This window comes from Pyxicephalus adspersus, chromosome 9 (assembly GCF_032062135.1).
Source record: "Pyxicephalus adspersus chromosome 9, UCB_Pads_2.0, whole genome shotgun sequence".
Lineage (NCBI taxonomy): Eukaryota > Metazoa > Chordata > Amphibia > Anura > Pyxicephalidae > Pyxicephalus > Pyxicephalus adspersus.
In genome coordinates, this window is record NC_092866.1 from 60,157,775 (window position 1) to 60,172,252 (window position 14,478).

The 14,478-nt window shown below is 39.7% G+C and overlaps 1 protein-coding gene across 1 annotated transcript in view; it reads right to left on the reverse strand.

The window, feature by feature from the left end:
- Positions 1–763: 763 nt before the first annotated feature.
- The window catches only part of SLC67A1 (solute carrier family 67 member 1), a 42,956-nt gene continuing 29,241 nt past the window's right edge, over positions 764–14,478 (reverse strand). Inside the window, exons 8-10 of the mRNA XM_072422195.1 lie at positions 12,896–12,997; positions 6,463–6,583; positions 764–1,971 (exon numbers count right to left, since the gene is read on the reverse strand). Coding sequence (XP_072278296.1) covers positions 1,781–1,971; positions 6,463–6,583; positions 12,896–12,997 — 414 coding nt within the window. The 3' untranslated portion in view covers positions 764–1,780. The remainder of the gene's footprint in view (positions 1,972–6,462; positions 6,584–12,895; positions 12,998–14,478) is intronic.

The following is a 14,478-nucleotide window of genomic DNA, read 5'->3' on the forward strand; positions in this document are numbered from 1 at the left end:
GGGAAGGTAGAGGTTCCCTTTGTAGTTTGTATGTGGGACATGATAATGGACAATATGTTTAATACTTTGCCTTTCTTTTGCCGTATCATTGGGTCTGTGTGCAATGGTGGAAGGGGCTGGCTGGGTGTTGTTTTTCCTAAAAAAAATAGAGCTCCATATCATAGTGCACCGCAATGCAAGCCGTTGGGTGGCTCTTGGGAAGCATTACACAAATATTAAAATGCTTTTATTGGTTGACGTCAGTTTAGAGAAGTGGAAGTTCCTGGGTAGGTTGGATTTCCATGTAGACCACCCTAGGCAATGCCCACATGGAATGCCAGGTCTTCATGATAGAAATAAGTTGGAACCAATATATGAAAAAGGCAGGTCAACGGGAGGAAAGAAAAGACTTCTCAACCAGTGATCAGGGGAACCCAAGGTTTCCTCCAGAGGTTGCTAGGGGTTCCTTGGGCAATGAGCAATTTGTGCCTTCCAGGTCAGCTTAACAGGTTCCAATGATCCAAATGGCCACCACATCGTTGTACTGTTAGCTGTGGTTATAGTAACTATAAGGGGGATATCTGAAGACCTTCCCTTGTGTTAAAAAGATTAAGAAACACTGGTCTATGTGATGTTGGATGTCCTCCAGTCAGGAAGTAAGGCAGGCTCTATCTGCAGCTTCTAAGAAACAATATGAGAAGCTCACAGTGTGCAGTGAAATCAGTAAATTCAGTCCAGGAGAGGCTACTGGACTACAATGCAAGACTGAAGGAAATGCTGGAGGGCAATTTAATACATTTATTGGGGACGACGCTGTGTTAAATCAAAGTATTGTCCATGTATTATTAACAACTGAGGTATCTTATCACTGATATACAAAAATAACTTCAACAATTTAATACAATTAAAATATAAATTCTTTCACAATAAAAGAGGAAGCTAACAAATTCTTAAAGTATCTCTATTAATTCCAGAAAAGTAATCAGTTCCTGAGGGTAACATTACAGTACATCCATCACATATTCACAGTGGACTAAACATTTGTTTTGTGTATCCGTGGCCTTCAAACTCCACCAAAATAATTTGATTCTGGGACTAGCTGAGAAGGAGCACCGGCTCTACACACCACAGAGGTCACCTTCCATAACTTCATGTTAGATGTTGCCTGATGGTCAGTGGGACAAATGGAGAGGGTAAATCTCCCCAATGGGGCTTAGACAGCCAAAAAAACAATAGTACGGAATGTGAGGGGAGCGCTAGACTGCTTGGTGGCTCATATTTTGGTCTTGTGGAGGTTAGTGGGCAGCTCTAAAAGCCACAAGGACCCTTTAAGGTTAAAATCTTAGAAAGACTTTGGCACATAAACTCTCCACCGGTAAAAGTCTAGAATAAGCGCTATTTGTGTTACAAAAAATGATCCAATGTGTTTCAGGGTGTAAAAGGATCCCCCCTTCCTCAAGGCTAAAACCGCATCATTAAAATATATAATTTATTATGTTCTGTATTATATGTACTTATTTGAATGTGTGTGTTTTTAGCCCTGATGAAGGACCCCTGTAGCCTGTGAAACGTGTTGGCTGAACACCAACAAAGCCACAAAGCCATTGCAAAGGTTGCATTTGTTAGCAGCTGGTCCTATCAATTTTATTTCACATTTTAGGATTTATTAAAACAGTCCTATGAGATTTCAGAAGTCAGCGTGTCGTACAACCTACCAGCTTCTATGCAAAATGGAAACATCAGTTCGAGTGCAGTTGACCCCAAAATATGTGCCCCTTAACAGTCATAGACTTTTCCTGTATTATTTTTTCGTTTTGTCCACTTTACGCCTGTTTTGGGTATTGACAAGGTACATTAATAATAGCAGGCTAACTATAATGTTAAATAGTCCAAATGATGGGACTCCGTAGTGCTTATAGAGATATCCTCCAATGGTGGGGCCAATGGTACGTGTGAGAGGCTGGATGGAGGCGCAGATCCCCAGCATGGCACCTGGAAGACAGAAGCACAGAGTCAATATCGTGGAGGGTTTGGAAAATTCTGGAACTGTAGGTAATATAGCTTCCCGTTTTCTGCTAGGGATGATGTGAATGGAATGATCCAATGTGCTCACCAATATACTCAAACTTACTGAGAAATTTGGTGAACAAAGGAAGAGTAAAGGAAAGGTAACACTGCAGACTTTGGGGTTTCCAATGACTGGTCAAACCCCAGGCTTGGTTTAGGTTACCTTTTCATAGTGTCATATAAGCCATACCATGTTCCCTACATAAATCTCATATAAAATGCTTTCTTACAATGCTCTTTTCATTGCTTTTTGGATCTGATTTCCCAGTCTGCTGTATGGGAAGATGAAGAATGTGAAACACCTACCAGGAGTAATTTAAAACTTCATTGGAATGGCTCAAAAGATGTTTTCAGCTTGCTTGGCCTGAAGTCAGGTAATTAAACCCACAAGGTAATTAGATCTTCTTATATCAGGCAGCAGGTGAAGGCAATCAGCGAGCTACTAATACTATGGAGTAAGCACAGAAAGGATGCTTAAATAATAAAGGTTTTCTATAATAATACGAATTGAGGTCCAAATGGTCTGCAGACTGATTTTTATGGACCACCTAACAGGATCAGTAGGAAGGTAATGGGATTGTGTATGGCTTATGTATCTTTCTACTTCATCAATGGCTATATGAATTTCAGTAATAAATGTGCACAATATAAGAGAAATGCTAATATAGGGGTGTCCAAATCCAGTCCTCGAAGGATAGGAGCTGTTTTTACGTTTTTAGTATTTCTTTACTAGAGATCAGTCCATTCAGTAAGCTATGGCTTATATAAAAGTCAGAAAATGACTATTTGTCTGGAGGAAAAGAAGTTTAAGCTCTGAATAAGGAAGGGATTCTTCACTGTAAGGTCTGTGAAAATGTGGAATCGGCTCCTTCAGGAAGTAGTTTCAGCAAGTTCTATAAATTGCTTTAAGAAAAAGCTGGATGGTTTCTAGAAGCACAGAATATAACTGGGGATTAGGACATTAAAGTAAAGATAACAGATCCAGGGAACATCTGATTTCCTCATGGAATCAGGAAGTAATTTTTTTTTTCCCCTGGAGCAAATTGTGTTTTTTTGCCTTCCTCTGGATTAACTATGTCCATAGGGTTTTATCTGCGATATTTCCTTAGTGGTTGAACTTGATGGACTTATGTCTTTTTTCATCCTATGTATGAAAGTCCTGACCTGGAGTTGCCCTTGAGAACTACAAGTGCACATGCCCCAATATCTAAACCTCCCCTGGCTTTACCCCTCCCGAACATTGTACCACCAAAATACAACATATACTACATGTTCTGCGCTACTTTCCACATGCCATTTTAAATTTGGAAATTTTAATGTCATTATTCTTAAGATTGCTCCTCTTGGCACATGAAATAGTTTCACAGTTGGCATGTCCATCACCACTTCAGTGGAGATCGATTCTAATGTTGGGTTTATGAGTTTGATGAATCCTTTATGAACCAAATCCACAGGACCCCCACCAAAAATTTCTGGGCCCCATACTAGGTAAGATTCCTGCCCACCCATGTCTAAAAGTTCCAGCATTGCAAAAGTCATGCACTTTTATCATACAGAATTACCCCTTGTGACAGCCCTGCAAACCTGTGAAGATTCTTTCCCCATCCCTACTGTACACCCAACATTTCAATATAGAATATATACAAACAGTAATAGCAGGAACATATTGCAAGCTTGATATTGATGTAGCATTCCTATTTTTTCTAAGTAAAGTCAACCCTTCCTGGGTTAAGAAGCAACATATTGTGTAGCAATAAATTGGTACATCATATGAGTTTTCATACACACCACCAGTGCTAAGAAGTTCCTGGCTTTGCCCCCTTCCAGATGAAACAGAAAAATGAGTGTGGGGGCATATGATAGCCTAATATCTTAGTATGTAACTGTGCAAATAGTTTCTTTTAGAGAGAAGCTGTGATGGCAGAGGCACAAGCAAGTTTTACGTTGTTGGAGTTACGGGCCGTCATGAAGTTTTTGTTTTTCCAGGGAAAGTCAGGAAAAGGACATTCACACTGAGATGTCACAAACACTGGGGGAGAAGTGTCCTTCCTACAGCACAGTCAAAACCTGGATATCTCATTTCAAGACTGGGCATTTTACCGTTGAAGATGAGCCCCGCAGTGCGCGCCCCCAGCCTCAACTGACCCGGCAACCTGCGATCTGTCCATGAGCTGATTATTGAGGACCGGCGAATATCCGCAAAAAAGATAGCCCAGATACTTGACATCTCACGGGAGCGTGTTGGGTTTGTTATCACCACTATCCTAGACATGGCAAGCTTTCAGCGAGGTGGGTGCCGAAATGTTTGAACATCGATCAGAAGAAGGAACAAGTTGAAGCATCCAAAGCTGTTTTTGCCCATTTTGAAGCTGCACAGGACTTTCTGGCTAGGTTAGTGACTGAGGATGAAACCTGGCTCCACATCTATGATCCTGAAACCAAGGAACAGTCAAAGGAATGGCGCCACAGCGGGTCTGAAGAAGTTCCGAAGTCAGAAAACGGCCAAAAAAGTCATGGCATCCATTTTTTGGGACAAAGACGGTATTCTGTTGGTTGACTACCTACCTCAGGGCTCTAGTATCACCGGACAGTATTATGCTAACCTCCTGGACCAGCTGAAGGAGGCAATGAATACGAAACACCATGGAAAGTTGACCAAAGGGATCCTTTTTTTGCAGGACAATGCACCTGTGCACACGTCCAACATTGTGGCTGACAAATTGAACATCCTGGGTTTCCAATTGGTCTACCATCCCCCCCTACTCACCTGACCTGGCCCTTTCAGACTATTATCTGTTCCTGAATTTGAAGAAATACGCGAAAGGGCAACGTTTTGAGGACATTTCTGAAGTCAAAGATGCTCCTGAGAGCTGGTTTGCGGCCCAACCAAAAGACTTTTATTTGAAGGGTAGAAAAGCTGCAACTACGCTGTACCAAGTGCATCAGTCTCAGGGGGAATATGTGTTAAATGTGTTATTTCATAACTCTGGCTCTCTTCTTTCTGGGCAAAGCCAGGAACTTCTCAGCCCCCCTTGTAATAAAACCCACTTTTGTAGCTGTTTTTATGTACTTATACAAAGGCATTGTTCCAACGTTACATTAGATAAATCACATATCATAGAGCACACAGCATTCTCCACCTTGAATCCAGCTGTTTGTGCCAAGTATCAAATAGTTGATACTTGGCAAAAACATTTGGATCAAAGGTGGAGAGAGCGGTGTGTTTTATGACATGTGATTTATTTAATGTGACATTGGCTGAACTCTGCAGATCTGCTGCTGGTAACACCATAACCCTTTATACATATTGGTGGATTGTGCCGTTTTGTTAGACCACAGCCCTATTAAAGTGAACCTTTACTCCAGTTCCAAGATTTTAATAGCCCTTTCTGCCTAAAGATAACCAAACATGTGATTTGTCATCAAATTATATATGAGAAATCACAAACAATCAATGAAGCAATTTGTCATCAACTAAAACCTATACAGAAAATTGTGTGGAAACATACAGAGAGTGGGACTTTAATAGCATCAAGATTTTTCTTAGATATTTCATACATATACATCATTCATACATTTTTTTTCCTCTAAAAAACATCAAAAATTAATTCTGTGATCCACAGGTCTCAAACTATTTTCTTGCACCCGACGTGTTTCGCAAATAAATACTTCTGCTTCTTCAGGAGTTACATTTGAGTGCAAGAAAACAATTTCACAGAGTTGTATCAATGTTTGATGTTTTGATGATTTTTTATGTATGAATTAAATACATTTTGCTGGCATTTTATAATTAGAAAAGCTTTCAAAATCTGGATTCTGTTACAGTCCCAGTCTCTGTGTTTACACGCAATTTTCTGTATGTTTTATTAGGCATTGCTGAGATCAATTAAAACATGCCATTATAAAATACTTGCTTTTAACTATAATGGCCTGAAATCCTTCGTCTTTGCCTCTGAATATCACTTTGTTACTGGGACTTGACTTTTTCTGACTTCATAGCAATTCCATTGTCTAATCAGACCGGACATAGTAGAGGTGTGAAAATCAATATTTTCCTGCTATGGAAATATTATTAATTTTATTGCCTTGCACTACTCGATTCTCTTTTGTCCCAATGCAGCATGAAGCAATGCAGCCACTGCACCCGCTGGTGCTCAGTTAATAAAAATAACATTATTTATCATTGACTTTTGTTGTATCCAATGAATGTTTAATCTTTTAATATTTGTATGCCTGATATAAGTGTAGCAGCATTGCACAAGCACAGGGAAAGCATCTATTATATTGGTTTGGGTTATACAATGAGTGTTTCCCCTATTTATTGTACAGCACTGCATTATATGTTGGTGCTTTTTATTTACTAGTTAATAAGAACAAGGTTTCTGATAAATAGGCAGTTATGTAGGGGGGACATACCGGTCTCAGAAGGAGGGACGGCTTTGGTTAGGATGCTGTCTGTGATGATTCCGGAGACACAGAGGAAGAAGATCATCGGAAGAGCGATAATACAAAAATGGAGAACTCCCGTCATCACCACCTGATAAAAAAAAAGAACAAAAAAAAACTTATAACTGAAGAAAGATAATAATACACATTAATGCAGCATTCTTATACACACAAATAAATACCTTATTTTAAATGCAAGCAGTGTAAGTATCTAAATTTGCAATCCTTGTACAGCAAAGCTGAAGTGTGAGAGGAAGAAGCAGAACATCAGCCGAACAGTTTACCTGCCGACAAGATGCATGGTGATAGAAGGAGAGAGCAGAATGACAGACAGATGAGCTCATCATTGTAATGATTCTCTTTTTACTGCCCAGCTACGGGCTGTGGTGGGTTCAGGAGTGCCAGGACAACCTGAGCTAAAAGAAAGTGTGCTGAATGATGTTAAATATCAGATTGATGCATATAGTTGCAGAAAAAAATGAATGACTGGAAATCTCTGTTTATTATCCTTATCCTTGAGCCCTGAAGAAGAGGGTCAGACTCTGAAACGTGTTGGGTTTTTTCAGTTTGATGTTTTTGAGACATTTGTTTGTACTTCTCAAATACTTACAGCCATTACAAGCTTTTCGACCTGTCTATGTCCCCGCTGGCAAGAGTCAGACGCTCATTTGTCCTGATGAGAATTATTTCATAGGAAGAGATGCATACATTTTACAGATATCATCAGAACAGTAAGAGGTGGGACACGGAGGTTCTAATTAGAGATGGGAAAAAATGCTCTGTTTTTGGTTTGGGGTTTTCCATTCATTTTGGAAAGGAGATGGGAGATTAGAGAATGGAGAAGGTTCTCTGTTTTTGGTTTGGGGGTTTGGATCGCTTTTTGAAAGGGTTTCCCAAAAGTTCTTTGAAGTACCCCAAACCCAAGCAATGTTTGTAGAAAATACATTTGGTACTTCTAAAGACATTCCCTTGGAAGAGAAAATACCCCAAGGACATTTGATTTTAAGAAAAAAACACCCCAATGATTTAGTAGAGAAAATGTCTTAAATGTCTCCAAACTCAGAATTTTCACCTTATATAAAAGTGTAGACAATCCTTTTATGTAAGGTAAAAATTTTGTTTGTTTTTTTTTTTTTTAGTGCAACACCCTTTTAAAAAAAAAGGGTGCATCACCGCCCCATTATTCTCAATTGCCTAGGCAATCAAGACAGAACGGGAGCACAAAGCATCTCAGGCATGCGCAGTGCGATCGACAAGTTTTTTTCCCATCTCGCGCCTGGGTCGGCTGACCAATGGAAGAGACGTCCAGGGCTATCGGCTGCGATGCGGGATTGAAGGTAAGTGTAAATTTTTTTGGGTTTTGAAGGACTTTGGAGTTTAGTTCCTCTTTAAGGATAATACCCCAATCATATAAAAGTGGAAATAATCAAAGACTAAGGAGAGGAAAGACCCAAAGATTGTTCAATCCTGGGAGAAAATAGTAAGTAAGGAATATTATACAAAATACCATTCTTTCAGAAGATAAAACATTTAATCCTAAAACAAACAAGGAAGAACATTTACACAATCCTAGGAGAAATAAACTAAAAAAACATGAGAAAAGAGCCTGTAAGACAGAGTTTCTCAACCAGGGTTCCTCCGGAGGTTGCTAGGGGTTCCTTGAGAATTGAGAAGATTGTCCCTCTCAGGTCAGTGTGGGCGACACCAATTATCTTTTTGGTACCCAATGGCCAGCAATGTAAGAGGCATTCTTCCTACTAGATAGATATTATATATATATATTAATTATAGAAGGGGTTTCCCGAAGACCTGAAAGTTATTTACCCCATGTTAGAAAGGTCAAGAAACACTGAAGGGCATTACCCTAAAACAGGGGTGTAAAACTCTGGCCCGGGGGCCAAATCTGGCCCCCACATCCTTTTTTTGGCCCCCAAAGGAATCCTAAATATAAACTGCAGCTGGCCCGCCGCTGCATTGAAATAGCGCCGCTACTACAATTCCCGGCATCACTCGGGTCTATAGACCAGCGGGCTCTCGCATTGGACTATTTTATAAACGCAAATAATGCCGGGAATTTTAGTAGCGCCGCTATTTCAATGAAGAGGGAGTTTCAGCAGCGGGCCACTCATAGGATTTAGCTCCGCATTGGCCGCGTCTGACATTTCCAGCGCTCCCCCCTCAGCTGTACTTTTCCTTACTACTCCAAGACATGGACTTGAATGGTTGGATGTGCATAGAAGAATATTATTATTGTTAGCCTGTGCAAAAAGGTTCCCATTGGAATTTAATTCAGAAGGCTACAAATAGAGAAAGAGACATAAGAATAATTCTTAAATATTTTTTTTATGCCTCTTTCTCTATTATAAGCTTGTTCCACATTGAATGTGAAGCAAAACCTCTTTGCTTCCATATGAAAAGCGTTTATATCTAATGAGAAGGAAAATCTTCCTCAATTTTGTCAATAAATTTTTTTTTTTAAAGTTTTTATTTTTGGCCCTCTGTGTATTTGAGTTTGACACCCCTGACCTAGAAGGTATTAAAGAGAATTTTTTAAGTATATGTATCTATAGGATATATACATTATTCACTCATTTGGGAAAATACCTTAAGAACATTTGATACAAAGAGAACTACTCTAAGAACAATCTTTATTTTAGGTTGATTTGCTTGAACCCAACATGTTATCAAACCAGAACCCCATTCTCAGTTCTAACCCTTCCCTGCTAAAATCAGCTTTGGCTACAGATATGCTATAAAACATAATAGAATAATTTTGATGAATGTCCCGGCAAGGACTTGTTACATTTTTCTCTAATTCCTATCAACAAACAACACATTAAAGGATGCTCCCGAAATAACAACATTTGCTCTCCAAAAGAACACAGCGGCTCCCTTTCATGTTTACACAAGGATTGTTTTTCCTTCCCCGATATTTGTCCTTACAATTATTCTTGGCTATAAATAAAGAATTTGTTACTACACGTTGGAGTTGTTGTAGGTTTATAATAAGTTGTGTACACAGCCCGATTCATTGCAAGACACTTACTATGACAAAAGCATGGGAGAATGTAAAAAAGAAAAACTATTTGTTCAGTCTGTAGCAGCAGCGACGGATCTCTATGCAGCAGGCGCTTTGTTATTGCAGTTACGCTATTTGAACGTTAAAGCTTCTTACATCTATGGGATTCTTCATTCTGATCTTACAACAACAATAATAGGATGTTGTTTTGGGGGCGTCTTTGTAGAAGTGCCGCTGAAGAGTTCTATTTATTGCATTGGTATTATTAGAAACCTTGCAAATAAACAAGACCTTTCTTCACCACAGATGGTGTGATCGGAGCTGGAATATACACCAATGTCAAAGTTATTATTACACAGTATTTATATAGCACCATCATATTGTGCAGCGCTGTACAAAGTCCATAGTCGTGTCACTAACTGTCTCTCAAAGGAGCTCACAATCTAATGTCCCTACTATAGTCATTTGTCATTATTGTAGTCTAGGGTCAATTTTTTAGGGGAAAGCCAATTAACCTAACTGCATGTTTTTGGGAGGAAACCCACACAGACACGAGGAAACTCCATGCAGATAGCATGCTGGCTGGGACTTGAACCTACAACCTAGCGCTGCAAAGGCCAGAGTGCTAACCCCTGGGCCATCATGCTGCCCAGATGTAACTGGGTACCTGTAGACATGGGGGAAAGGGTCGGATTGGGGACCTGGAGTGCACTAGAGGTAGCAAGAAAGAGAGCCAATCAATACACAGAGATTACTTAGCATGGTGGTACTTTTTTAATGGGCCCACCAAAAAGTTAATTTTGAGGTCATGTGACTAAAGCTAGGTACGCTAATAACTATTGTTACAAAACGAACGATTACGACTGATTATATTTGAACAATCGTATTGTGCACAATTCTGTACATGCTGTAATGATACAATCGTTCAAATATAATCCACCAATAGTGTACATGCGCTAGATACAATCGTTTGAGCGATGCAGGGAGTGACACGTAAAGTGTATTGCAGAAATATGCAGGATCACTGAACCAATGTACACAGGATAGATAGAAAATGATCGTTGGCCAATCAGATCAGCCGTGACGGTCGTTCATTTCCAACGACAATCCTCGTTCATCTGCGTCGTTGGTCACCTATTTTGTGAACGATTTTTGGTTGTTCGTGGTTCGTTTCCAACGATAATTATTGGAAGTGTGTACACAGCAAAAGTCCCACTGGGGCCTTTTTGTAGTCCCTGACCTTGGATGTGAGATATCATTCCCCCACCTCTTAGATTGTAAGCTCTGCGGGGCAGAGTCCTCTTCTTCTCCTATGTCTGTATTCCCTATCATTTGCAATCCCAATTTATTGTGTAGCGCTGCGTAATATGTTGGCGCTATATATATCCTGTTTATTAATATTATTAATAATAATCATTCTCATGTATATTCCCCTCTGGTTTGCATGGGTTTTCATCGCCTATAATTAATTAGCTTTCCCAAAAATGTTTTAAAGGTTTACCTCTGTCTCTCTAAAGTATGATTGAAAGCTGTATGACCATAGCCTTTGTTGTTAGTTAATAAAAAAATTTGAGAAAGAAAGAGAATAGAAGGAATAAAATATTCAAATTTTATGACAAAAGCTCATTGTAATATGGGATTGGGATGTCCAAACTCTACATCAATTACTACACATAATCCACGTGAACGTGTTAGTCTTTTTCACCCGACGCGTTTCGCCTATATGGGCTTCTTCTGGGGTATCATTTGTTAGATACGTGAACTTTTTTGAATACATAATTATCATTATTAGCCATCAAACCCCTTCTATTCTCTTTCTTTCTCAAATTTTTGCCCAAAAAATGATGATAGGGACATCAGACTCTAAGGGACAGTTAGTGCCATGGCTATGGGCTCTGTACAGCGCTGTGTACTATGCAGGTGCTATATAAATGCAAGAATATATATATATGATAATGTCCATAATAACTTTGGCCAATAGCCATTAGGAGATTTTGACTGGTAAGGGCACCCTTGCCTGCAACTCATTCCATCAGCAAGGTGATCAACAAAACCAATTCAATGTGATCAATATGGCCTTATCAATAAGATCAATGTTCAGCCAATCAGTGGCTTCTCTTCATCATGATTCTCCCCTTCAATAAAGACCATGTGATCAATTCACCCAGGAAGGGCTCAAATTAAAGTGACCCTGTCATTTATTCTTTCCTTTTCCAGAAATGACTTTTATGTAAAGAAAAGCCAATTCATAGCACCACCAACCCTCTTTTTCTAGCTTTCTCCTCTTCTCCCGATGGATCTGGTCCAGGACAGAAAACATTTGCTAACAAATAGCATTTTTAAAAATCCATTCCAAGTTTTCTGGATCACACAGCTTCACTGATGAAAGTGTATCTTCTCCAGTCTTGGAGGACTTTAATAAATCAGGCCCAATGCCTTTTTATTGTCTGTGTTGGCCCAAATCCTGAACCCCTCCTATCACTTGCTTGTATACATTTTTTATTGGGTCACTTGAGTGACAGCTCAAAGGCTACGGTGTTCACATTCATGATGGCACCATGGAGCAGCTTTATGGTAGTCTATGGGAGTGGGGGTGTTAAAGTGTACAGAGTTCACCTGCCATTTACATAAATTAAAATGTACCCCACGTGTAAGGTAGGAAAAATGTAACAAAAGAAATACAATAAGGAGAGAGAATTGTCTTGACACCCGGCGCGTTTCGCCATAATGGCTTCCTTAGGGGAAATGGTAAAAGTTACTGTTGCAAAGAAAGTATCACAGTATTCCTATCATGTTGTTACTATCAGCTTTATATAAATATTAATCTAAAGTATCTAGAGATCAATATTTTATGTAAAACTGATAGTAACGATGTGATTGTCCATGAAGGGTGTTATAAAGATAAATGTCATTCATATAGAATCTTATGGAAGGATTTCTGTAGTAATGAATGATTAGTGAAAGGGTGGACCTCTTCTGATATTTTGAGACAAAGTTTTTCTAAATTCAAAACATTTTTCTTTTGTTTAGGAAACATTACAGAATACTTGGAGGCTTTGTCGGGTCATCTATGGCTGCCTGTGTCCCCGCAGGGGTAATTTGTGCCTTTATGATTGTTACCAGGTTCAAAAATTAAGAGAAATCAAATTTTTACAAGTGTAAGTGGGAATCCTCAATTGGGGACACCTATCCCAGTGACAACAATTCACTTTACAGAGATTTCCTTTCTCTTTCTGCTATCTGTTATCTGAACAGGAAGAAAAAATAAATGCTTACAATGGGACACAGCCAACAAAAATAAAAAATACTACAAAAGTTTTTATTTCTTTACTACTCCATACAAACTTATTTCAAACATACAAATGGAAATCATTCCGTCCTTACCAGACCCAGGCCGACCCCGATGGACACCGCCATGCTCACTATTAGTAGAGTCTCATCCGAAAGCCAGCTGGTTAACCGGCCAACCATAAATCCTTGGACGACCTGCAAAATATTGAAGTTTATATAATATAATAGTATAGATTTGACCAACACTAATAGTAATGCAGAAACTAAAATATTCAGAAATTGCTGGGATTTGTTTAAATGAAACCCATTTACTAAAATCTCATATAGCTTTGTCATTTAACAATTTCAGAATTCATTAGATGATTCTTGGTGATCTCCGAATTGTCCCCCTGCCATATGGGATGGCACCCAACACCATCAAGAATGCTCCCCTGCTGCCTTCTATGGTAGCATCCATTGTCCTAGGTCCCTACAGGAGTGATGGGTGAAACCACTGCATGTGGGGAGAGCCAAAAAGTATAATGGGTATTAAATCTAAACCTCAGGCAGGTCCAAAATGCAATAAAACATACGGCTCTGTATTAATAAATGTATTTTAAATGTAAACAGAAATTGCTCTGGTATCCCAACTGAGCTACTGCACCGTCACATGGGCAACTGGTGGCACCCATCACCCCCAGGAGTGCCCCCCTGCTGCCTTCTATGGTTGCATCCACTGTCCTAGGTTACTACAGGCATGATGGGTGAAACCACTGCACATGGGGGAAGTCGAAACGTATAATGGGTGTTAAATCCAAAAATTTCAGCCCTATATTAATAAATGTATTTAAATGTAAACAGAAATTAGCTTGGCATCAGGGAGCCTGGTATGGGGTGATGACTGTCTACAAATTGTGCTGCTGCATTGTCACCCTGTCACATGGTAGTACCCATCACCCCAAGGAGTGCTCCCCTGCAGCTTTATATGGTTGCATCCACTGTCCTAGGTTACTACAAGCATGATGGGTGAAACCACTACACACAGGGGGGAATCCAAGAGATCAAAAACACACCAAAAAATTAGGCTCTATATTATTTAATGTATTTTAATGCAAAAGGAAATTAACCTGGCATCAGGGATGGGGGTCACCTGATGTCTAATGTTTGCTACCTCCTGTCATGCACACTCAGACATTGGGTAACAGTCATGCTGATCATATAGCTAATAGATCAGCGGCACTTTTCTGTACGACGCTATAGCGAGTGGCAGAGATATAGATTGCTATAGGGGAATCCTGACCAGATTTATGATGTTTATGATTGATTCAAGCAATCCAATACCTGTTCAGGTTTCATTGGAGGAGCCTTAAATGCCATAACCACACCAAGGAGTGACAACTGATCTGGGATTTCATACAAATGTTAGTAAATCTGGATTTGTGATACCGGAGGTGGGAGCTGCAGGGAAATCCAGAGCTTGGAGATATCGGATGAAGTGAAATGTTAGCCTTTTCTCACAGTCTCCGGCTATATAGAGTGTGAGAACCGGACAGATTATTGCAAAGAGAAGACAATGGGAGGGGGAACCCCGCCTCAATGACATGCACGGACGCATTATAAAACACACAGGAGTCAGTGTGTACAATGCCACCCGCCTCAGCTGACAATAAACCTCTCCTGTGTCATACAGGCCCGGG